Source organism: Rhinoraja longicauda, chromosome 20 (assembly GCF_053455715.1).
Source record: "Rhinoraja longicauda isolate Sanriku21f chromosome 20, sRhiLon1.1, whole genome shotgun sequence".
NCBI classification, from domain to species: Eukaryota; Metazoa; Chordata; class Chondrichthyes; order Rajiformes; family Arhynchobatidae; genus Rhinoraja; species Rhinoraja longicauda.
In genome coordinates this window covers 33,162,641-33,189,113 of record NC_135972.1, presented here as the reverse complement: position 1 = coordinate 33,189,113, position 26,473 = coordinate 33,162,641, and the positions used below count along the sequence as shown (strand labels likewise).

The following is a 26,473-nucleotide window of genomic DNA, read 5'->3' as shown; positions in this document are numbered from 1 at the left end:
ACATTTACACCAAGCTAATTAACCTGCAAACCTGTACATCTTTGGAGTGTGGGAGGAAACCGAAGATCTCGGGGAAAACCCACGCAGGTCACTGGGAGAACATATAAACTTCGTACAGACAGCACCTATAGTCGGGATCGAACCTGGGTCTCTGGCGCCGTAAGGCAGTAGCTCTACCAATACGCCACTGTGTTGCCCTAGTCGAGTTGTTGATATTCAACGGCACACTGGGGTTTGTTCATAGGTTCATAAGTCATAAGAGCAGAAGGAGGAGCAAATAAGGGGCCTGTCCCACTTAGGCGTTATTTTAGGCGACTGCCAGCGACTGCAATAGTCATAGCAGTTCGCCCAAAAAACCGCGACTGGACCCCCCCCCCTTACGATAATGTCTACGACAAGCTACAACAACCTACAACCTAGTCAACGTCAAGCTACGGCAAGCTACCGACGACCGGTGGCCCAATCATCACGACGTAGGACATCCACCTACGACCGCACCTACGACAACCTACGACAAGCTACGACCGTGTCGGCGACAACTGAAGACAATTCACGTCATTTTGGCCACCGGCTTCGACCCCGGTACCTGTCGCCGGTTGACGTAGGTGGTCGCCAATTGATTTCAACGAAGTCAGCACTAGCGACAACCTACGTGATCTGGCGACAACCTACGACAGCACCTACGAGACTGGAGACGTCAAGCTACACTCATCCCGTCAAACCCACTGTCGCTGAAAATTTAAAAACAATTTTTCAAAATCCAGCAGCGCCCAGAAAAACGCTGCGACTCTTTGGAGACGACTCACGACCATCCAGGTGACACCCCGGCAACCGTGTGGCAACAGCCTAGTCGCCTGTAGTCGCCTAAAAAATTGCCTGTGGGACAGGGGTTTCAACTTTATATATAAATAAAATAAAAACAGAATGCGTTTCCACCGATGTGGCCTGACCTGCTGAGTATTCTCAGCAGCTTCTGTTTTATTTTACATTTCCAGCATCCACAGTTTATTTATACTTGTTCTTACTTGTTTAATATATGGACTCCAGTTGCTATTTAATCTCAAAGATGAGTTTTTGTTTGTTGGAAAGTGTGAGCTTACAGATAATTTAATTGGATCTGAGGTCACAGAGTCAGCAAGCAGGTTTGCACTAAGAGTATTAAAGTAAATTCATTGTTTAATAACACTGGCTGGTACACTTAAGCTGGTGAGAATGCATTTTCAAAAAACAATTTTATTGAGTTGGAAAATGTCACCGAGGCCAGAGTGGGAATTTAAGGATGACAGAGAGAAAGCAATACATTAAGAATGTAAGTGTACATTAATGGTACTCAAATTATTCTAATTCAAATTTGATAAATAAAATGGTTTGCTCCAACATTTTTCAGCACTTTAAAATGCAGTTAAATGTTGCTCGCATGGACGAGAGGGCAGAAAAATCAATATGCATGATTTGTGAAATAGCTTTCTGTATGCTGAAACAAACAACAATGTCGGAGGAACTCAGCAGGTCAGGCAGTATTTGTGCAGGGAAATGGATAGTTGACATATTGGGTCACGTTCCTTCTTCAGACTCAATGCCTTTGCTTCAAACAACGCCCCTCCCCAGATAGTTTACCCTGCAACGGCAGGAGACGTAACAAAGGCCTCCTTTACATCGGTGAGACCAAGCGTAGACTCGGCAACCGTGACACGGAACACTTGCGCTTGGTCCGCCAAGCCTACTGGATCTCCCAATTGCTAACTGTTTTAACTCCTCTCCCATTCTCATGCTGACCTTTCTGTTCTGGGCCTCCTCCATTGTTAGAGTGAGGTCACACGCAAACTGGAGGAACAGCACCTCATATTCCACTTGGGTGCCTTACAATCCAAAGGTATGAACATTGAATTCACCCATTTTTGGTAACTTACCAAACCCCCCCAACCCCCTCCTTCTTCCCTTCCACTTCCCCCCTTGCTCCCCTCTTCCCTGTGCTCCACATGGATTTGTACCTATTGTTTCTCTCCCCTTCCACCAACATTCTTTCACCTGGCTTCAAAATTTGCATCTCTTCTGTCCTAATCTCACGCCTGTTGTCATTTCATCTCTGGCCTTTATCCAGCCATCTGCTTATCAACACCCCTCCTCCCCCCCTCCTCCTCCCCCCCTCCCCCTCCCCCTCTCCCCACCATCTGCATCTACCTGTTACTTGTTGGACTTTGTTCTGGCCCTCCTCTCTCCCAATATTCTTCCCCCTCCACACCACAACTAGTCTGAAGAAGGGTCACAACCCAAAATGTCAATATCCGTGTCATTCAGAGATGAGGCCTGCCCTACTGAGTTACACCAGCACTTTGTGTCTTATTCTGCTTTTGATTCTTACTTGGGGAAGACATATTCCGCCTCACCCCCCCCCCCCCCCCCCCCGTTCCCTAACCCTAACCCTGCAGGGAAACATCTTGGAGGAATTCTGACCTGGTGGGTTACAGGCAAAGATGGTAGGAACGGGGACTGGATGATTGTAGTTTTTAGAGCAAGCAAGCTTATAAAATCCTTGCGCTTGCTGATGAAAGGGGGGTTGGAGGTGACTGCAGAGTTATGTTGAAGGAAGGAATCATCCAAAACTCAACAAGCTGTGTCAGATACAACTCACAAACAGAACTCAGTTCTACCAAGTCCAACAATCTCAACCTGCTGAAGTGTTACACTCAGGCAAAAACATGTAAAAAGAAAAGCACATTAAAACAGTTCAAATAATAACTTTATTCCCATTGATATTTATTATCATGACAAATTCCTGATTTCCGTAAACTTCCCACAATAATAATAATAAAGCCATATTCAGATTTCCAAACATGCACGTAGGCTGAAAGATTTCATCTCTTAATTAAAGCAATACATTTATTGGTCCTAATTTCCATGCAGAAAATGTTCAGGTCATGCCATCTTTGAAATGAAGGTAATCTGATAAGTTTCAATAAACACATTCTCATTAACGGTAACTTGCCTCTCAGTAATGACTGCATTCACTTTACAATCAGAATATAGAAGCTAAAGCTAAATTCTCCAAAACTGGAACAAGATCATTGAAGAAATATCTGGAGAGCCCAGAAGTGACCAGATGAAATTTAGTGCATTCAGATAGAAAGTGGCAAATGTTTTTACTGTCCTTTCGTGGCAGTTATTATGCATTAAATTCTGTTTTGGTTCAGCACTATAAAAAGCTGAATTGCAAGTAGTTTAGCACAATTGATCATGAAATAATTTTCTTAATCTAATCAGAAAATATCATTATGAACACTGTCTCCAGTCAATGAGATTACCTGGGTAGTAGCACTGGCTCTACCTTCTGGGCTGCCATTGATGTCTAAATTCTCATATATACTCTCGAACACCTGAAATACACATGTACACAGAATTAAAACACACCGTTACAACACATCCACCAGTACTTCTACAAAGCATACCTTAGCCGTTGCACGAGCTCTGAATTCTGGACAGCCACTGTTGGTTATTGTCTCATGCATGTACTGATAAACCTGGAAAATTATTAGCAAATTAGGCGAGAATAAATTACTCATGACTTACTGCTGTACAAATCATATTCAAGGACGTTTTGACATTACATGTAAATAATAACTGTTAATATGCTCTCCTTTGAATTCCCTTTAAGTGAAGAACAATATTTTAACACCATTTGTGCTCCTGAATGTGGAATATTCACTGCTTACGGCACTTTTTAGAGATACAGCGCAGAAACAGGCCCTGTGCGAGTCCATGCCAACCAGCGATTGCCCTGTGCCCTAACCTACACACACAGGGACAATTTTACAGCTTACTGAAGCCAATTAACCTACAAACCTGTACGTCTTTGGAGTGTGGGAGGAAACCGGAGCACCTGGAGAAAACCCACATAGTCACAGGGAGAACATTCTAAATCCATACAGACAATCACCAGAAACCCGGGTTTCTGGTGCCGTAAGGCAGCAACTCTACCATTGCACCACTGTGCCACTCTCAGAATGTACTTGCACTTTTTTTATGTGCAATTTCTCGGTAGCTGTAAGATCATATTCTGAACTCTGTTTATTTTCTAACATTGTACTCATGTATGGGACGATCTATCTAAGCGCACATTAGGCAAAGGCACCTCCCATCTCTGAACAAACAAGGGAAATTGGGTTGGTGGGTATTTGACTGAGAAAGAAAGACTGAAAGAGAGACACTGAGGAAGAGGGAGAAACCTAAGATGAATGGCAGAGAAACATGAAAGTAAAATAAAACAATAAAAGAATTAAGTAAAAAACAGAGAGAAAGAGATGAAAGTGAGAATGAGGAAAGTGGGTGAAAATGCATTCAATGCTGTTTCACATCTAAGCACAGAGGTACAAGAGACTGCAGTTGCTGGCATTTGGCACAAAGATTCAGATGAACAATCTTGAAACGTTGACTGTCCATTTCCCTCCTCAAATGCTGCCTGATCTGCTGAGTTCTTCCAGCAGCCTTCCATGTTTTACTCTGTTTGATATACATTGCTATATCTCCCTTTATGTTGGGAATAAAAATTGGTGCCCAGTACAGCACACCCTCGTTTTGATAGACTCCTTTATAACGGATATTGGTTATAGCGGACGGACCTGCCGACGCCATCCCGACCCGCATGGCTTCTCCAGCCCAGCTACCGATGGGTTGCAAGGTGCTCCAGCGAGCCCTTCTTCACCCATCCCCTGGTCCGATTGACACGGCTGTTGTTGCAGCTCATGTAGCTGCCACTGGGGGCAGCGCTTTCTTCGGGCCATGATCACCAGTGGACACACACGGTCACCACGGGGCTCCCTCCATTCTCATCGGCTGCTACCTCTTTCTGTTGGCCGTCACTCTGACAGCACTCCATTGCATCCCCCTCATCCTTGAGTGCAGCGTAGGTTCACGAGGTTCATCCCCGGGATGGCGGGACTGTCATATGAGGAAAGATTGGAAAGACTGGGCTTGTATTCACTGGAATTTAGAAGGATGAGAGGAGATCTTATAGAAACGTATAAAATTATAAAAGGACTAGATGCAGGAAAAATGTACCCAATGTTGGGGGAGTCCAGAACCAGGGGCCACAGTCTAAGAATAAAGGGGAGGTCATTTAAAACTGAGATGAGAAAAAACTTTTTCACCCAGAGAGTTGTGGATTTGTGGAATTCTCTGTCACAGAAGGTAGTTGAGGCCAATTTACTGGATGAATTTAAAAGAAAGTTAGATAGAGCACTTGGGGCTAGTGGGATCAAGGGATATGGTATGAAGACAGGCACAGGTTACTGATTGTGAATGATCAGCCATGATCACAATGAATGGCGGTGCTGGCTCGAAGGGCCAAATGGCCTCCACCTGCACCTATTTTCTATGTTTCATTTCAATCTTTTTGTTATAGAAACTTGCCTAAGCTCCCCATCTATTTAAATTTACTTTTGATTTACTTCCGTCGCTCAGTACACTCAGCTTCTCTTTTCCCCCTCCACTGCCTCCTTCCCCTTCTCCTGCTCCCCTGGAGTTGGCAGCCCTTGATATACTCCACCCTGGAGGGGTCTGCAGCTGCGGGGGAGAGGTAGGGAGGGAGGGGGGAGAGGTAGGGAGAGAGAGGGAGGGGGGAGAGGTAGGGTGGGAGGGGGAGGGGAATGAGAGAGGAGTTGACGGCCGTGAGCCGCGACAGCTGCAGGGTAGGGCAGCTGATGGGGAGGAGCTCACTGTTACAGACCAGCAGCACCAGCGCCTAGTTTTAACGTAAAACGACACGGAGTGCTGGAGTAACTCTGTGGGACTGAATCAGTCTGAAGAAAGGTCCCGATGACAGCTCTCCCAGTTCTCCAGAGATGCTGCCTGACCCACTGAGTTGCTCCAGCACTTTATGTCCTTCTGTGTATTAACCATCATCTGCAGTTCTTTGTTCCTTCCTCAAATTTGGAGACCAAAACTGCACACAGTACTCCAGGTGCGGTCTCACCAGGGCCCGGTACAACTGTAGAAGGACCTCTTTGCTCCTATACTCAACTCCTCTTGTTATGAAGGCCAACATTCCATTGGCTTTCTTCACTGCCTGCTGTACCTGCATGCTTCCTTTCATTGACTGATGCACTAGGACACCCAGATCTCGTTGAACATCCCCTCTTCCTAACTTGACACCATTCAGATAATAATCTGCCTTTCTATTCTTACTTCCAAAGTGAATAACCTCACACTTATCTACATTAAACTGCATCTGCCATGTATCCGCCCATTCACACAACCTGTCCAAGTCACCCTGCAGACTTATTGCATCTTCCTCACAATTCACACTACCCCCCAGCTTAGTATCATCTGCAAATTTGCTAATGGTACTTTTAATCCCTTCATCTAAGTCATTAATGTATATCGTAAATAGCTGGGGTCTATTAGCAAACTCTGCAGTCAGCTGTTGTCAGGCACTGCAAATGCCACCTTTTACTGCTGTGATGATGAAACATTATTCATTTTTTTAAAGGTAAATTTTCCCATCGATGTGATCTTTTTTTATGCAGGTGTCAATTGGGTAACAATGGGCATAAACTTTATCTGTTTAGTGCAGCAGATAAGGGTGAAATCTAGTTTCCAGAGAAATATTCAAGAAAATTCAGCAACGGGACTTTGCTCCCTTTTAAAAAATATATTAATTAGTGGAATTAAAAACTAAACAATTATAGATTGCTTTTTTCCTTACATGTAATCCTCCAAGTGATTTATTCTGTACAGTGTTAAAATGGAAAATTATTCCGTTTATTTACTTACTGACGACAAAACAGATGGTGCATTACAATAGTACAATCATGGTTCACATTGAAGATTTAAGTAAAAATAAATAATTTCGGCAGAAGTGTGTATTTATGATATTTTGAACAGGTTTTGTAAGATGTGGTTTTTTTCAACAAAACAAGTGGCATTCTATATTTAACTCAAACCCGATCAATTTCCAGTATTGTTGGGTTTGCACTGATTATTTAGTTTAGAGATACAGCATGGAGACATGCCCTTCAACCCACTGAGTCCATGCCGACCGTTGATCACCCATTCATACTAGTCACACGAGGGACAATTTACAGAGGCAAATTAAACTACAAAACCGCATGTCTTTGTGATATGGGAGGAAACCAGAGCACCTGGAGGGAACCCACGTGGTCACAGGGAGAACATGCAAACTCCACACAGATAGCACTGAAGTCAGGATCAAACCCGGGTCTCTGGCATTAACCGCTGTGCCACTGTGCCAATCTATAATTATGGTTTAACAGTGGTTTTTTTCCCAGCGACTTATTCGCAAATCTTGAATTAACCAAGAAGTATTGTTAAATCAAAGTAGAAACCTGCATTTTTTTAAACGTCATGAAACAACAAAACTGCTGCTCAAAGAATGTTGGAAACATCACAAGGCAAAACCATAGAGTCACAGAGTTATACAGCACAGGAACTGGTCTTTCAGCCCAGTATCATCACAGGAACTGGTCCTTCATCCCCAGGGCCAGATGGTCTGCATCCCAGATTTGTTATAGCGCACATCTGAAGATCTTAAATTGCTCAAAAATATTTTTTTGCACTCCCACTTTTCGCACTTAATTGAAATCGTGTAAGATAAATGTAAGCAAAAATGGCAAAACAGTTCAAATGCAATGAGCATTTTCCCCAGATAACCAGCTGTGATGCTTGCACTTAAAATGGACTGAAAATTGTAAAACAAAATGAGATACATTAGACTGCAAATCCCAACATTCACAGCAGGTTATTCGTTATCAAAGCCAACAATACTGCCACCAAACTTGTTAATCATGATCGTGCAAACTATAGCACAGAATGAGGCCACATGTCATATCCCATCCATGACGGTACATGGTTTTCAACTGCAATAACCTTATGTGAATATCTTGTACAATGACCCAAAAGCAAATTATTGCAGATCCTGGATATTAGACATAAACCATATGCTTCACATACTTTTTCTTTCAGATTCTATCATCTACAATCACGTCCCAGCCTCTGACACAATTTTCACCCCAACCTCAATCGCCTAGATGCACATATTGCTTGCCAGCTCTTGCCCCATTCCTGCCCCTCACCTCCATTCTAGTTACATTTGTGTATATATGTTAATTGGCTTCGGTAAAGATTGTAAATTGTCCCTAGTGTGTAGGATAGTGCCAGTGTATGGGAAGCTCACTGGTCGGCGTGGACTCGGTGGGCTGAAGGACTAGCTTCCGCACTGTATCTCTAAAGTCTAACCTCTTCTACTCTTCTCCCAATGTCCCAACCCAACATCTATTTTTACCTTCAGATGCTGCCTGACCTGCTATGGTTCTCCAGCTGATGTGTTTTGCATAAAACAGAGACTCCTGGAAATGCTTGGCAAGTCAGATTTGATGAAAGGCCAATTACTTCAAACTAGGGTTGCCAACTTTCTCACTCCCAAATAAGGGACAAAAGGTGACGTCAGCGCCCCACGTGACCTCACCCAGCCAGCGGCCACGTGCTCCCGCTCCACCAATGGTGGCCGCCCGGGCCGGGAGGCGGTTTGCTACGCAACCTCCGTTAGGCGGCGCCCGGGCCTATGGGCCTGCACTGTCCAGGCCAACAGCGACCCCAGGGCCTACAGTGTCCGGGCCTATAGTGTCCGGGCCTACAGCACACCCTGGGCCTAATACTGCCAAGGGGTCCCATACAGGACAAACCAATTTAGCCCAATATACAGGATGTCCTGGCTAATGCGGGACAGTTGGCAACCCTACTTAAAACATAACTATTATTCCTGTCTCCATAGATACCATTTTAAACAAAGCACTGTCTCTGGAAGGAGTCAGCATAAATTCCTCATGCAAAATTAAGATTAAACCATGGAATCTTAATGAATAGAATGGAAAAATAAGTAACATTAAACTATGGACCATGGCATTCTCCAAAACTAGTTGTACCAATTCAGTATCTGTGTTCTATCCCACCTCAATCTCATATCTGCACTTCCTGGTTTTTTGTTTTCACATTTGCTTCCTCCAATTAGACTTCCAGCTGCAAACTAACTGGAATGTGTAGGAAGGAACTGCAGATGCTGGTTTAAATCGAAGATAGACACAAAATGGTCAGGCAAATGCAAACTTAAGTGGGAAGAACTAATGGTTATAAACAGCAAACCTGGATCAGTTGAGGAGTTCTGAATGCAATCATTGATGTAAATGTAGAACCAAAGAGAAGGGAGGTGTTTACTGTCCATGACTGACTTGGGCAGAGGCAAAACAGGAAGCAGCTAATTAACCCTGCTAACAAAGAAAATAAGTGACACTGGGAAACAGTGTAAAAAAAAATCAATTTGTTTATTTTTCAGAAAAGAAAAATCTTTTCATGTTACTTTCTTCTTAGAAACGTTTTAACGCTTTCAATATTTTCAGTGCAGGCTTTAGCTGGATTTACCTCAGAATGCCTGGAAATGTATCAACAATATGTCTACATGGAACAGTGAACTGAGTACTAAGTTCTGCTGTGATTTGTGAGTTTCGGGGCTTTGTCCAAAAAAATGAAGCAAACTGAAAATTGGATTCACAATGATAAACAACATTTTCCCAATAATAAAAATGGCTTTTTTTCTATTTGGAGATGATTGCATATAGGCATAGCTGATGATTTTTTTTTTGCTGGTGATTTAAAGCAAATTAATTGAATTTTCTTTCTTTGTTCATTTTGCAAGTGATAAACTTAGCTGAAAGATGAATAAAATAATGTCCCTCCCATGTTCTGCTGTTCACGACAATGATCATAAATCCTAAACCGTAACTATTATTACAATATTTAAAAAAATATATCTTTGTGTAAGGCTGAGATTGGAGCTGCCAATGATTAGAGCTGTCAATGTCATTGATAGGAATGTAAAGGTGGCTGACAAGAAGCACTGAGAGTTGAATAGGGTAAATATTGACCCAACTCACTCGACAAGATGGCTCCATCTTTCACCCACCTCATGTTGCTGCAAAATTCCAGAAATCCCCCAAGTATTGCCTGACTTTCCTTACCTCCCTCTCCTTTCACCGATACTCCTTCCCCAGACCCTCAAACCCAACCCAAATCTTCGATCACATAAATTGCTCTAAAGCCTCAGAAACTCTCTTCCAATAGTCAAAAGCCTAAAAATTCTGCTCTTCCAACTTAAGAGCATTGAAATAAACTTGCATGATGAGCAACATTTTTAAAAAGTTTAGTTTAGTTTAGTTTATTATTGTCACGTGCACCAAGGTACAGTGAAAAGCTTTGTGTACAGTGAAAAGACACACGATCGCAATCATGCTATCCACAGTGTACAGATACAGGATAAAGGGAATAACATTTAGTGCAAGGTAAAGCCAGTAAAGTCCGATTAAAAATAGTTTGAAGGTCTACAAAGAGGTAGATGGAAGGACAGGACCGCTCTCTCATTGGTGATAAGGTAGTTCAGTTGCATGCTGGCAGCTGGGATGAAAAAGTCCCCAAATTTTCCACCGGGTGGCGCTTCGATGGCAGCCTCACCTACAGTCTGTCTGTACCTTTCGTCTTTTTTTGTTATTTTTAGTGAGTTTTAAAAGTTTGTGTTAATGTTCTCTGATTTGTTTTATGTGGACGGTGGGTGGGGGGTCGGGGGAAATCTTTTTTCAATCTCTTACCTTGCCGGAGATGCGATTATTTTCCGGATCGTATCTCTGGTCGCTCTGCGGCCTAACATCGTGGAGCTGGAGGCCTTGCCTGGGACTGACTTTGAGCCTCACCGCGGGGCGTGGACTGGCCATCAGAGCGTACGATCCCTTGCCTGGGATCGACGCTCCAACGGCGGCCTGTGGACTTTGAAATCAAGGAGCTCGTAGTCTCGAGTTGAGACTGATGTCGGGAAGCTCCAAAGGCCGCACGACGTTCACCTAGCCCCGACCCGGGGTACATCGCCTGGCATGGGAGAGCTGAGATTTCCCCCCCGAAGCAGGAGGTTAATCGCCCCGAAGAGGGCCCCGACCGTTGGAGGACAAAGAAGGGAGGGATTGAACTTTTTTTCGCCTTCCAACACAATGAGGAATGCGGAGGAGTCACTGTAGTGGATGTTCATGTTAAAATGTATTTTGTGTGTTCTGTTGCTTTTTATTGTTATGACTGTATGGCAAATGAAATTCGTCGTATGTTGCAAAACATACTTGGCTAATAAAGCACAATTATGATTATGATTATGATTTTGAAGCTATGCGTTTTCACACTTCTGTACCTCTTGCCTAATGGGAGAGGGGAGAAGAGGGTGTGACCAGTAAAATCCCAATCTGATGAAACACTGTAATTGGATTTAATTGTGCGATGTCATGGTTCAGTCGCCCCTCCCTACATGTGCTAATAAGCTGGTGAGCTGCAGTAATGCAGCTGCTTACCTGTAGCCACACAGCTGTGACCTTGATAACCGACGCTTAAAAGCACCAGTGCTGCACTTTGGACTGCATGCTGCAATGTTAGGAGGTTGGTGGAACACATTACCGAGAGGAGAAATTGAGTCTGCTCTTGGAGCCATGGAAGACTACTAGTGTTGTAGTCTGCTGTGCTTCGCAGGTACTAACCCAGGGGCAGTAATGATGGTCCAAGGGCTGCAATGCACTGCTACAAAACAAAACTGCAACTAGCTCTCCTCTCTCAAGTGCTTACAAACTAATATCTTGTAATAACTTGTTACACGGTATGAAGATACCTGGATCTGAAATACATGGCGATCATGAGAATTGTAACACAGGACACATAGAGATGGGGTTGCAAACTATGCTGTATTAGCCGGGACATCCCGTATTTTGGGCTAAATTTGTTTGTCCCTTATGGGACCGCCCTTGTCCCATATTAGGCCCGGGGTGCGCTATAGGCCCGGACGCTGTAGGCCCCGATGCTGTAGGCCCGACAGTTTAAGTCCCGACACTCTAGGTTTCCGACATTTTATTTCCGGACAGTCTAGGTCCCAAGGCCTGGGCGCCTCCTAACAGAGGTTGCATCGCAACCCGCCTCCCGGCCCCGGCGGGCACCATTGGTGGAGCGGGAACACATGGCCGCTGGCTGGGTGAGGTCACGTGGGGCGGTGTGGTCACCTTGTCCCGTATTTGGAAGTGAGATAGTTGGCAACCCTACGTGAAGGTAAGTCCTTACAGTCAGTAAGATCATCTACAACCTTATAAATCAGCCATGTTAACACTTTGCTCCCAGATCCCTCTCCAGCGCATACTCACCCAAACACACTGGCAACTTCACTATCCTTCTGCACTCTCTCATCCAACACCCCCACACATAAACAGCATTCCCCCAGTTAGCCGGTGGTTCATTGATTCCCTCATTCCATTGCTTTCACATTCACCATCATCAAAGATAATCAGGGCACAGAGTGCTGGAATAACTCAGTGGGTCAGGCAGCATCTCTGGAGAACATGGATTGGTGACGTTTCGGGTGGAGACCCTTCTTCAGACTGATCTCCAGAGATGCTGCCTGACCTGCTGAGTTACTCCAGCACTTTGAGTCCTTTTGTGTACTAACCAGCATCTGCATTTCTTTGTTTCGAACTCAAAGATGGTTAGAATGTCTTCAACAGTTCTCATGATCTCAATGTCTTTCAGGTCAAAGTATCTATGAAGGTAAGCATTTCAGACTGGAGGGATAGACGTTGCCAGGATCACTCTGTTGTGTCCACAAGCTTGTGGAGAGAGGCTACTGGACCTGGTTGGTACTGGAGCAAGTGAATTCCTGGCACCAGTAGTTGCTGCGCAAGTCGGTCAAATCATGGGTATTCAATCATTTCAACATTGATGACCTCGCTCAGCATGATTGAACGGCGGAGTAGACTTGATGGGCTGAATGGCCTAATTCTGCTCCTATCATTTATCAACTTATGAACATATGAGTGTCTGGGTTGCAAAGAGTCCACCGACAAAGGCGAGGTGTGACTGACTAATCGAGTCCTGTGAAACAATGTTTAAACTTTATGCAGCTATGAATAAAATGGTACAAATGGCTCATAAAACACATAGCTAAGCTGCAATTGTCTGTAGACATCATATCAGTGTGAAAGGTTAATGCATTACAGCATTACATAAATGCACTTATTGGTACTTCATTCAGGAGTCTGCCAGCTACATAAAGATGTCAGTAGGACAGATGCGATTTTTAGACAAACACATATTTTTCAATCTATTCTTTAACATATGGTCACATCTAACAAAGATTGCATCCGAGCAGATCACTTAATGCAGAATTCAAACAAAACTACCATTATGGAGCAATCCAAAACAATTTTCCTTCCATCATGCACCTATGATAATGTGGATCACTTCTGGAGGTGCCCGGCCAATTTCCAGGTGACTGCTAATGTGCACAAAACAGCTTTTATGTGCAAATTGTAGATAGAAATGTGCGGAAATGGGTCAAATTTCTTGGCAGTAAGGAAATGATATACACAGCAGCACAATGGTAAAGCTACGGTAGCTCCTGGCTAAAGGCTCCAACAACCAGTTTGCATAGCACAGTGGCACAGCTCGTGGAGCTGCTGCCTCACAGCCTCAGTGTTCCTGCCTTCGATCCTGACCTCGGGTGCTATCTGTGCGGAGTTTGCATGTTCTCTCTATGACTGCGTGAGTTTCATCCGGATGCTCCGGTTTCCTCCTACATCTCAAAGACGCGTGGGTTTGTAGGTTAATTGACCTCTGTAAATTGCTCCTAGTGTGTAGGGAGTGGATGCAAATGTTAGATAACAGAGAACGAGTGTGAACGGCTGATCGATGGCCAGCGTGGACGGTGGGCCAAAGGGACTGTTTTCATGCAATAACCAACTAAACCTCTGGAGAACTTGCTCCTTCTCTGTGACCACCTCTCCGATTTCCTCCCATTCCGAAAAGAAGTGCGGGCTGGTAGATTAATTAGCCAACAAAGAGCGCTTCTAGTATGTAAGTGGCTCGTAGAATTTGGGAGGATTTGATGGGAATGTGGGAAGAATAAAATGGGGTTAATATAGAGGAATGCGTCTCAGTGGGCCGAAGTACCTGTTTATGTGCTAAGTGACCCTAGGATTCCTATGTCATCCATTGGCAGTGCTCTAGAACAACATCAGATATACTGTCTCAGTGTACTACTGCTATACACTTAAGATAGACACAAAAATGCTGCAGGAGTAACTCAGCGGGGCAGGCAGCATCTCTGGAGAGAAGGAATGGGTAACGTTTATGGTCAAGATACAATACCTTTACTGTCATTGTACAAGTACAACGATTCAAGATTCAATTTAATTGTCACATGTACCAATTAAGGTACAATAAAATCTGAGTTACCATACAGCCATACGAAGTTAAAAGCAACAAGACATACAGCCACATAGACAATAGACAATAGGTGCAGGAGGAGGCCATTCGGCCCTTTGAGCCAGCACCGCCATTCAATGTGATCATGGCTGATCATAAGGGCGGAGACACTTCTTCAGTCTGAGGAAGGATCTCGATCTGAAAAGTCACCCATTCCTTATCTCCAGAGATGCTGCCTGTCCCGCTGAGTTACTCCAGCATTTTGTGTCTATCTTCGGTTTAAACCAGTATCTGCAGTTCCTTCATACACTGCTATACACTTGTGCTATATCTGGGATGCTTATCTAATATGTAACTAAGTGCTTATGTATAATGATGCTTGTACTGGACTGTATACGAAAATGAATTTCGGTACATGTGGCAAATGAAGTGCCATATCATACCATACCATAAATGGAAGAGATTTCTGCCTCTATGCAGGCATCATTCAATCCTACGCAGCACCATTGCCAACCATGAGCCCAACAGCAAGTCGACCTCCAGCAAAAACAAGGCATTTTTCCTCAGACAATGAGAATACTTGAATGAATCTCATTGCCATTATCAGGGTGTAGATAACTCTTTCCATGAGATTTGCATGGAGGCTTTGTTAATGGTGATGGGATGCAAATACTGTTGTCAGGCCAGTTGGCATTTTAAAGGTTTGATATTTCTGCCAAAGAGGATATCACAAACCCCTGTGCAACCACTGACTTTCAGCACGATTGTCTCTAACTCAGGTAAAACAAAAAGACTACGCTGGAGTGCTGGAGTAACTCAATGGGTCAGGCAGCATCTTTGGAGAACATGGATGGGAGACGTTTTGGGCCGGGACGCCTTCTTCAAACTGATTTTAGTGGGGTGAAGTGGGAAGCGATGTTGGTGAAGAAGTGAAAAGATAGGTGTGGGGGGAGGGGTAGGACAAAATCTGGCAAGTGATGGCAGATACAGGTGAGGAGAGTTTTGGACTGGCAGATGGTTGGACAAAGGCCAGAGATGAAGAGATAAAAAGTATGAGATAAGGAGCCAAGGATAGAAGAGGTGCGATTGTGCAGCTGGAGAATGGAGTACTGGTGGAAGGGGACGGGAGGCAAGGAAAAAGAGAGAATGGGTGTACATCCAAGGAGGGCATAGGGAAGAGAGGGGGAAAAGCTAGAGGGTGGGGAGGGAGAAAGTGGGAGGGGTGGCATTTGTAGGTTAGTTACCTAAAATTGGAGAATTCTATGTTCACACTGTTAGATGGTAAGTTACCCAAGCAGAACATGAGGTGCTGTTCCTCCAGTTTAACTAAAGCAACTTGCTGGCACCACATTTGTGATACTGCAGTCTGTGCCTAGTCCATTAAAGACAAAGGTTTGATGTTCATACCTTCAGAAGATATTTGTATCCCTTAGCCTAGGGGAGGGACAGCCAGACCGTAGACCCAACTCTACACCACGCCGTAGTCACCATCTTCCAAAGACAACATGGAAACCCACAAATAGAGGCACTAGTGGTTATCAGATAATGAGCTATTTAATAAGTAAGTTCATTCTCCTGACATAATACTCCAGCAACCAAGTGCTGTACTGCACATGGTCCCATTCAACCAGTTGTTTCAGGATAAAAACAAATCTGTCAAGGGTTCCGTTCTCAGTGCTCACAATATCGACCACATAAACTTCTCATAGCAGTGCAATATGAAAATTGATCTTAGGAAGATGGTTGGTGAATTCAAAATAACAATGAATGGAACAATTCAATAAAACCTCAACAAAAATCATACCTTGAGAACAGAAAATCACAATGAACTTGTTTAAAACAAATGGGTTTTAACAATACCTTTGTTTGAAATAAAGGCATCTGCAATGTCAAAAGGAATAATGTATCTTTTAACAGGACTTGATCCAGCTAACTACAGTGCTAATGCAAAAATGGATAAGCTTAAACAGAATATTTCAATGCTTTACCATTTGGTAAAGTGATTCTAGAGGAAAATAAAATGAATCCAAGATTCCCTATTAGAAAACAATAAATTGGATCATACTGTTGCAAGTACTTTGCTGTGAAATACTATTCATTACATAATTGAAATGTCAGAATTCCATGACACTGCAATCAACGATCTCTATTAGATTTGTTTTATTCAGTATTTTTGTTGTTATAATATATATAGTACTTTAGAATTCTTAGGTGCTGGAAGACAAACAACACCAAGATATGGTAAAATAAAATAAAAAAGCATTTATGCATGTAAGCTCTCACCTACAGATGAAATGTACTGAACTCCAGTACTTCCTTGAAATGTATCCAATTCATTGCCTGCCCTTCATATTTGTTAAACTGGCGTCTATAAAATGGGATGGAATTGAATCACAGAACCATTACAGAAACATGAGTTTACCTGGCAGCATTTCAAAGCAATGTTCTATGCCTGAGGCCAAACATTTAGACATTGGGTTGAAATCTCAAAAGTGTCCAATTATTAAAGCGGATATATTTAGACTGTATTGCAGTGAAAAGAAGGAAAAAGTAGACTGGTTGCACTAGAATAAATATTTGGGACATGAGTTTCTCTGGGAGCCAGTTTAGGTGTCTGGTTTGCAATATTTTGTTCTCCATTTCAAATTACATCTCACATGTCATAAATCTTTTAAGGAGATGGGATATTCTAATTGACAGCACAACAACTTTGGCTATAGATTGAACAATGCTGTAACATTTATACCCACCTCTTTATATTACATAAGAACTTGGATTACATATATTAAAATAGCAAAATGGAGTGGTTTTTTTTGTGATGTTACATGATGGTACATTGTGCCATCAATTCTAAAAAGTTAAATACTTAATTTTTCATATTTTTCAGTTCACTTCAGTTTATTGTCACGTGTACTGAGGTACAGTGAAAAACTTCTTGTTGCGTGCTAACCAGTCAGCAGAAAGACAATACATGATTACAATCAAACCATTTACAGTGTACACACATGATAAGGGAATATCTGAAAGGAGTTTAAGGAGATCATCGCTAAAGTAAGAAATGTTGCAGTAGGAATACAGATTTAAGAGTGTGGACCGATTGTAATATGAGTTTCTAGATCTGCTTCTATGTCTAGCACGCAAATAGTCACCTGTGTCGGGCGCCAGTTGTTTTAATATTACAAAAAGATTGCTGGAGTTTTAAATATATAATTTATTCATTGAATTTGGTGGTCTGGCCCTTAAACAGCTTAAGCAGTTTATTGCATGATGATTTGCCACAGACACCAACAGTAAGGAACATTATGCGTACCGGCATCTTTTTATCTACTAAAACAGCACTGATAAAACCTGCCCAGCATCTTCTTCTTCTTAAGCCCTTGGCTCCTCTAGGGAGCACAGGCCATTGATAAATATCCTCCACCTCACTCGGTTGTTAGCGGTTCTTTCGAGATCTCCCCAGTTGAGCCCACTCCCAGACATTTCTGCCTGGACACCTCTTCTCCAGCTATTCCTGGGACGACCACTTTTCCTTTTTCCTTGGGGGTTCCATTTCAGGGCTTGCCGGGTGATGTTTGTGGCAGGTTTTCTGAGGGTGTGATTAATCCAACTCCATTTTCTCTTTCGAATTTGTAAGTCAATGGGATCCTGGCTTGTTCTTTCCCACAGGTCCACATTGCTTACTTTGTCTCTCCTCCAGATATTTAGTATTCTCCTGAGGCAGGTGTTAATGAATGTTTGCATCCTGTTTGTTGTGTGTTTTGTTGTTCTCCATGTCTCTGATCTATACAGCATCACCTGCTTCACATTTGAATTAAATATGCTTATTTTGGTGTTGATTGAGATGTATTGTGAACTCCAGATCTTCCTGAGCATGTTAAACACCACCCTAGCCTTAAAGGCCTGTCCCACTTAGGCAATTTTAAGGCGACTGCCGGTGACTAGGCTGTCGCCGACAGTTCGTCGGGGTGTCGCGGGCATGATCGTGAGGAGTCTCCCAAGAATCGTAGTGGATCTCAGCGCGTCGCTGAGAAATCAACCGGAGTGAAATTTCTCGGCGACAGCAGGCTTGTCGCCAGGTATCGTTGCTTATTGCGGGCGCTGTCGCATGCTGTCCCCAGGTTTGCTAGTTTCTCTTAGATGCATTTACAAGCACTTAATATTAAAATAAGTAAAGTCATTTCAAGATACCATAAAATACGTGTTTAACCAATTTATTTACCGTCAGGACATTTGACAGGTAGATTGGAGGCGACAGTTTGACGGTCAGGTAAGCATGGGAATTTTTGCGTTGTTTATGGCCATCAGCGATCACATTTAAAGTAGGCTCTTAACCCAGATATGCATCCCAGAAACCAGATATGCATCTCCCGTACATTTTCAAAGAATGCCCACACACATTTCACAAAAATCCATTTAACCACTTTTAAAATTAAATTTCTTAATACTGCTATTAGTAAACTGGAAGTCAATCCAGTTTATGCCTTGTTACCATGAAGCTTGGTTTTCAAGTAACCCGGGCAAGATGTTATATTTCATAGCACTCAAGTACTTACCGACTTGTCAGTGATTTCGGCGATATTTAGGACGCTGGAGAAGCATTGACAGCGTGGGAATTTCCCGATGTTTCTGAAGACGGTGTAATCTCGACCTGACTCGGCATTGTCGTTGGGTAAAATAAAATTTCGGCGATCAGCTACGACTTTGACAGTCGCCGGCAGTCGCCTAAAAAATCACCTAAGTGGGACAGGCCCTTTATTGATTCTACTTTGTATGTCTGCATCTGCCTCTCCGGTGGTGTCCACAACACTGCCTCGGTATGTGAATGTTTCTACCTCCTCCAGGGAAGTGCTGTGCATGAGGATAGGGTTGCTGGTTTTGGAGTGGACCTTCATCACCTGTGTCTTTGCTGTATTGGGTGTAAGACCAAGTTTTGTTGCAGCTTGTAATGAGTCTGTCCGTCTTCTCCTGCATTTGTATCTGTGTGTGTGAAAGGAGAGCTATGTCGTCTGCAAAGTCAAGGTCATCTAGCTGTCCCCACATTGTCCACTGAATTCTATTTCTTTTCCCTACAGTTGTTTCCATCATGATCCAGTCAAAACGTGTCCACGCCACCATGGTATAAATAGTTCTGAGCCTCTCTTCCTCCTTCATGTTTCATTTTGGCTAATTCAGTTTCATCAATGAATGAAGTCGTCTCTAATTCTGAATACAATCCATCACTTTCAAAAACACTTTGGTCATATTTCCTTCATGTGCAATTCTTCCTTCACCATCACCAAAAGCAAACACAATGCTAGCATTTATTTAGAGAGGACTTGTATACAAAAACAGGGATGTAATGTTGAGGCTCTATAAGGCACTGGTCAGGCTGCATTTGGAATATATTGGGAGTAATTTTGGGCACCATTTCTGAGGATGTGCTGGCTCAGGAGAAGGTCTAGATGAGGTTTACAAGAATGATCCCAGGAATGAGCAGGTTAACATATGATGAGTGTAGGACAGCACTGGGCCTGTACTCGTTGGAGTTTAGAAGAATGAGGGGGGGGAGGACCTCATTGAAACATACAGAATAGTGAAATAGAGTGGATAGAGTGGATGTGGAGAGGATGTTTCCACTAGTGGGAGAGTCTAGAACCAGAGGTCAGAATTAAAGGGCATTCTTTTAGGAAGGAGATTAGGAGGAATTTCTCTGGTCAGAAGGTGGTGAATTTGTGGAATTCTTTGCCACAGAAGGCTGTGGAGGCAAAGTCAGTGGATATATTTAAGGCAGAGATAGATAGATTCTTGATTTGTACGGGTGTCAGAGGTTACGGGGAGAAGTCAGGAGAAAGGGGTTAGGAGGGAGAGATAGATCAGCCAAGATTGAATGGTGAAGTAGACTTGATGGGCCAAATCGCCTAATTCTGCTCCTATCACTTATGATCTTATGATATAGTGCCAGAGGGAACCAGACTGCCAATTCATTTAAACAGTAGACAAACATCTTGCATGGTCTCACGCACGGGTTGGCCATTGCACAGAATAAGAGATTTAGGACTGGAACGTGAGGAGGAGGGCACATTCATGACACCAGTGGGGAAGAGCAACAACTAGTAACATATTTTCTTGACTGAGTGGAATTGCTCAACAAATGCTCTAAAACGTACTTGTCTTCTGTCTGAACTACTATCTACCTCATCAGGGACCTTCGGACTATCTTTGATCGGACTTTACTGGCTTTACCTTGCACTAAACGTAATTCCCTTATCATATATCTGTACACTGTGAATGGCTGGATTGGTAATCATGTATTGTCATTCCATTGGCTTGTAAGCACACGATAAAAGCTTTTCACTGTACCACGGTACACGTGACAATAAATTAAACTAAGCTAAATTAAACTAAACTCATCTCTGCAGGAAAGAAAAGTAGAATAGCTGGAGGAATTTGGCAGGTCAGGCAGCATCGCTGGAAGGAAATGGACAGTCGATGTTTTGGATTGAAGGGTCTTGACCCGAAACATCGCCCTTTCCTTCTCTCCACAGATGCTGCCTGTCCCGCAGAGTTACTCCAGCTTTTTGTGTCTATTTTTGGACTGAGACCCTTCCTCTGGGTCTTCAAGATGACGTCCAGGTGAAAGATCTCGACTAGAACCATCGATTGTCCATTTCCCTCCACAGATGCTACCCGACACACTAAGCTCTTCCTTGTTGCTCCAGGTGGGGCTTCTGGTATCCTTTGTGCCTCTCATTATGTTTTGAGACTACTGGGTTTCCCGAGCCCCTGTCCACAGGCCTATGATATAAATCAGGCTCCATCTGCATATCCACCACTTTAAAGTCAAAACTGCTCCACCAAATGAAAATCTGCTCAAAGATCGTCGATCAACCCCTTGAGAAACTCAATGAATCAGCCAACCACAATAACATGCTAAGGTTGGCCAACAACATTGTCTCTGACTCCGACCATGTCCTGAACAGTGAATATGAATTGTTACCATCAAATTGGAGGTACAGGGTACCAAGATTTAATAATGTTAGACTGAAGCACTTTTTTGTGCACCAATCAATCCTGAAACTAAACATAGAACTTAATCCCAGATTAAATGTACTTTGAATGTGTCATCATTTGTGATTGCCATGTTATGGTGAATATATGTACCCTCGTTTCTTGTCTGACATTCTTTATCTTTGTGGATGTTGCAAGTGGTGCTGCTGAGATGCAAGAAAAACTTTAGACTTGATCTGACAATAAAGTATTATCGTATCGTATCGTATCACACTGGTCAGAAATAGATTTTCTGATTGAACAATTTTAATTTATTTGTCCTGCTTTCATGATCCAGGTCTCTTTAGGAAAGTCCGGATATCATTTGCATTTCTGACTATCATCCCAGACAGCACCTTAAAGGATATATACACATGCACACCCAAAACCCTCTTTCTTCAGTCTGAAGAATATCAGTCTGAGTAAGGGTCCTGACCCAAAACATTATCTGTCCATTTGCTCCACAGATGCTGCCTGACACGCTGAGTTCCCCCAGTACTCTGTTTTTTGCTCACGATTTCAGCATCTACAGTTTCTTGTTTCTCTGACCCTCCATTCCTGCTATAGCGGCCAGTTTCTCGTCTATCTCAATTAGCTCCCAAGCTGCCACTTGCATAGACCGGGTCAGCGATAAGCGTAATAACTCGAACAACTAATAACAGAAATCCTCCCAGACGTTTAATAGTTAGTCTTCTTTATTTGAAGGTGCAATAAACATATTGGCATATCTCTTGTCATCGACTGGTTATTAATTGCTAGGTAAAATTCCATATCTTACCACAGTCTATGCGATCGTTACGAATTGCCAGATATAACTTCGACACAGTTTGTATTAATCTTCTAGTTAATAAAACCTACAGGCGATTACATCATGGCTGATAAATCTTTTGGCGGAGCTTCTAGCTGACCCTCTGTCAGCACCTCCCAGCTCACCCACTATGCCCGCACGTACCCAACTGCCCGTACTCTGGCTCCGCCCAGCCCCTACGTAAGCATTGCATTAACTCTGTAGTGCCCAAACTACAGCAGAATTCAAGGTAATAATATTAATAAGCAAAAATAACTAATAATTGCAAAATGGCTCCTACACCTGCAATGACTTTAGAATTGTATCCATTTTATTATCTCTCTTCCCAGCCTTTCTAACCATCTATCTACAATATGTGTATATTCTCCCAGGCTGACTGTGTTTGTCTTAAGTTCATCACTATCCTCCTTGTCTTTTGCTATATTTGCACGCTTCACATCATTTCTATTGTTTGAAGTTGTCCCCTGAGAGTTTTCCATCTAAATCATTTTGATCTTTCACTACATGTCACAAAGTGTAGTTATTGTCAGCTGTGGCTCAGTTGTTGGTAGTTCTTGTCTCTGAATGAAAGTGGCAGGTGCATGTTCCAATCCAGGAATTACTGCACAGAAACTTGAGTTGGCGGAAGGATTGAAGGGTACCTTCTGTGGAATTCTTTGCCATTGAAGGCTGTGGAGGCCGTCAATGGATATTTGAATGGGGTTAGGAGGGAGCGATTTTTCAGCCATGATTGAATGGTGGAGTAGACTTGATGAGCTGAATGGCCTAATTCTGCTCCTATCGCATGACCTTATGACTACATTATTGTGTTATCAGTTGAGATGTTGAATTGGAGAGCAGACAATTATCCTCAGTATTTCAGACACTATTTCCCTTTCAGTCAACATAAAGGAAGCAGGTGATCAAGCCATTATTACACCGTTGTCTGCAGGAATTGGCTATTTACAAATTCACCGCTGTCATTATAACATTACAGTAATTATTACGCTTCAAACAATGTTTCATTTTCTTTAAAAACATGTTGAGCATCCTATGATTCTGAAAGGCTCTATATAAATGTTTAGTTTCTTAGTTTAGCAATAGAGAATGGAAACAGGCCCTGCAGCCGATCAAAGTCCATGCCGACCATTGATCACCAATTAACACTATGACAATGGACAATAGGTGCAGGAGGAGGCCATTCGGCCCTTCGAGCCAGCACCATCATTCAATGTGATCATGGCTGATCATTCTCAATCAGTACCCCGTTCTTGCCTTCTCCCCATACCCCCTGACTCCGCTATCCTTAAGAGCTCTATCTATCTCTCTCTTGAATGCATTCAGAGAATTGGCCTCCACTGCCTCCTGAGGCAGAGAATTCCACAGATTCACAACTCTCTGACTGAAAAAGTTTTTCCTCATCTCAGTTCTAAATAGCCTACCCCTTATTCTTAAGTTCTATTGACTAGTTCTATATGATCTCACTTTCTCATTGACTCCCTATGCACTTGGATCAATTTTGCAGAGTCTAATTAACCTACAAACCCGCATGTCTTTGGGATGTGGGAGGAAACTGAAGCACCGAGGGGAGACCCACGCAGTCACAGGGCAAATATGCAAACTGCACACATACAACACCCGAGGTCAGGATCGAACCTGGGTCTCAGGTGCTGTGAGGCAGCGGCCCTACCAGTTGCAATCTGTAGATGGAATGGGCAGACGACGTTTCAGGTCAGGACAGTTCTTCAGACTGAAGATGGGTCCCGACCTAAAGCATTGTCTGTCCATTCTCTCCACAGATGCAGCCTGACCTGCTGCCTTTTGACAGCATCAATTACATTAAGTAATAGAACACTTTTTTTTAACAGCAACAATTACATTACGTAGGAAGTATAATTAGCATGGCCTTTGGTACCAAGATTGAAGTGGATTGCTTCAGGCACAGAAACATTAAAAGATCAGAAAATGTCGAGTTCAACTCCTACAAGATTAAATGTCTAATATTTTGTATTATTAGTGTACAACACTGCTGGAGGCTTTTTGGGATGATTTAAATGTCATTTTGTTATTGACGTACATCCCACTGCACTTACCCCTTCTAAATCTCAGTTATGAAGAACAACAATGTATTGAGTGGCTTGCTCAGCAGCTGTCTACAAAATGGCACTTAGTGGGAGTAGATGCGCTCAGTGAAATCAGTGCTGCAGAGCTGTGCACAATTTTCATTCCAACATATTCTTAATGCCCTATAATTCATTTTGTAAAATAACAGCAGTGGAGGTTATCTTTCTCATGGTTGAAAACACAGTAGCACTTAGAAAGTACAGATTGACAAAGCAAACTGGAGATTCTGAAGTGAAAGCTATGTTGAACGCAGCTCTACCCTGCAGGCATCGATAAACCCCCTACAGTGGGCTTAGTCAAAGTGGCATGGTTTGTAACTTTCATGCATGGCATCACAGCAAAGCAGTTCTTCGCTCCCTGGATTACGGTTTCTTTTGGCCATATTACATCAAGCAATGATCAAAATAAAATTATAGCAGCATGAGAGACTTCATAGAATTTTGATTTATTAATATACTTCAAAATTCCATTCATTGTAGGCAGTTAGTGAAATCCATCTTGGTTTCAATCTTGGTACCAAAGACGATACCATTTAAAAGGGTAGTTTTGTGCATCATGTTGACATTTTGTCTGGGGTAGTTGTGGCGGCACTGGATCTTTTGCAAGTGCAAGAGTTTTATGAAGGAACATGAAAGTTACAGCTTGGTTCAAGAGGGAGCTTGGTTGCGCTCAAACATAGTTGTGCTCAATCAGAAAACACCGGGTGGTGCCACACGATGGCAGCCTCGCTAATAGTCTGTCTGGTCCTTTTCTTCTTTTGTTGTTTTTAGTCTGTTGTTAAATGTATGTTTTAGTGTTTCTTTAGTTTTGTATTATGTGGTGGGTGGGGGAAACTTTTTTAAATCTCTTTCCTCGACGGAGATGCAACTTTTTCCGTATCGTATCTCTGTCCGCACTGCGGCCTAACATCGTGGAGCTGGCGGCCTCCTGCTGGGGATCGACTTCGGGAGCTCCAACCCTGGGAACCTGTGGACTTAACATCGTGGAGCTTGCGATCCCTTTGTCAGGGATCGACTTCGGGAGCTCCAACTGCGAGAGCCTGCGGATTTAACGTCTTGGAGCTTGTGATCCCTTGGTTAGGGACCGACTTTGGGAGCTCCAAGCCGCAGGAGCTTCGATCGCCCCGACGTGGGAGCTTCGATCGCCGGCAGCGGGAGCTTCGATCGCCGGCAGCGGGAGCTTCGATCGCCCCGACTGCGCATGGTTTGACTGCCCCGTCCGCGGGAGAAAAGGAGGGGAGAAGATAAGACTTTATTGCCTTCCATCACTGTGCGCTGTGGTGGATGTTTATGTTAATTTTTATGTCGTTGTGTGTCTTGCTGCTTTTTTGGTATGACTGTATGGCAAATCAAATTCCTTGTATGTTCTTACATACTTGGCTAATAAATTCATTGTATCGTGTATCTTGTATGAATCCCTATCAGACGTTTCAACACTCAGCGTGGGGAGCAGGAGGTATTCCCAATCCAACCATGCTCCATGTTAGTATTGGACTCTTGCTGTTCCTTATGCACCATCGAGGCTAACCCTGACCTTCCCATCCATGCTGACGTGAACAATCTGCCCAACATGCGCCTGAAGTCCCGCAAACCCTTCTGGTCTTCAGCCAAATCCCTGGAAGACTTTAACCCCAAGACTGAGTGGCGCAGAGCCTGGAAAGATGCCAACACCAACAACGGAGAGGTCATCACAGACCCCACAGTGAAACCACCGGGATTTGACCTCCATCGCCAGCAATGGCTAACCCTGAACAGGATCCGCACCCTCCATGCCAGAACAGCCCATCACCTGCACAAGTGGGGGATGACAGACAGACCTGCTTGCGACTGCGGATATCCAGACCAGACCATCCCACACATCGTGAATGACTGCTCACTGAAGCCTTTCCCTGGTGGCATCAAGGCCATCCACCCAGCAACTAATGCTGCCCTTGCCTGGATTTCTACCCTTGACCTACAACCTTAGGCTGTGCACGCCATACGCAAGAAGAAGTAGCCGCTCCTTATTTTCCTGCTCTATCACCAGCATATTTGACTCCCTGTATAAAATGCTCCTCTTCTGCCTCGTACCAATGGATCCTCGATGGACTCTTTTGTCTTATACTCAACCACGAGGCATCATAAGAGATTTTATTACATTAGAACTGATTTTAAGAATGCTATTTTTGTGGTTTATGTGATAGCTTTGGCGCACAATGCAGGCTACAAATAGTGAAAAATAGCTTACAATTTAAATTTCATGTCAAAAATGCGAGGT

At 43.3% G+C, this 26,473-nt stretch overlaps 1 protein-coding gene across 2 annotated transcripts in view; it reads right to left on the bottom strand.

Annotated features, from left to right (window-relative positions):
• lin7a (lin-7 homolog A (C. elegans)) overlaps window positions 1-26,473 on the bottom strand; it is an 88,934-nt gene that overhangs the window by 14,272 nt on the left and 48,189 nt on the right. Inside the window, exon 3 of one of the 2 annotated variants that reach the window (XM_078417373.1) lies at window positions 3,303-3,374. In XM_078417373.1, coding sequence (XP_078273499.1) covers window positions 3,303-3,374 — 72 coding nt within the window. Of the gene's footprint in view, window positions 1-3,302; window positions 3,375-3,446; window positions 3,519-26,473 lie in introns of both variants that reach the window. The other variant, XM_078417372.1, reaches the window with a different exon arrangement.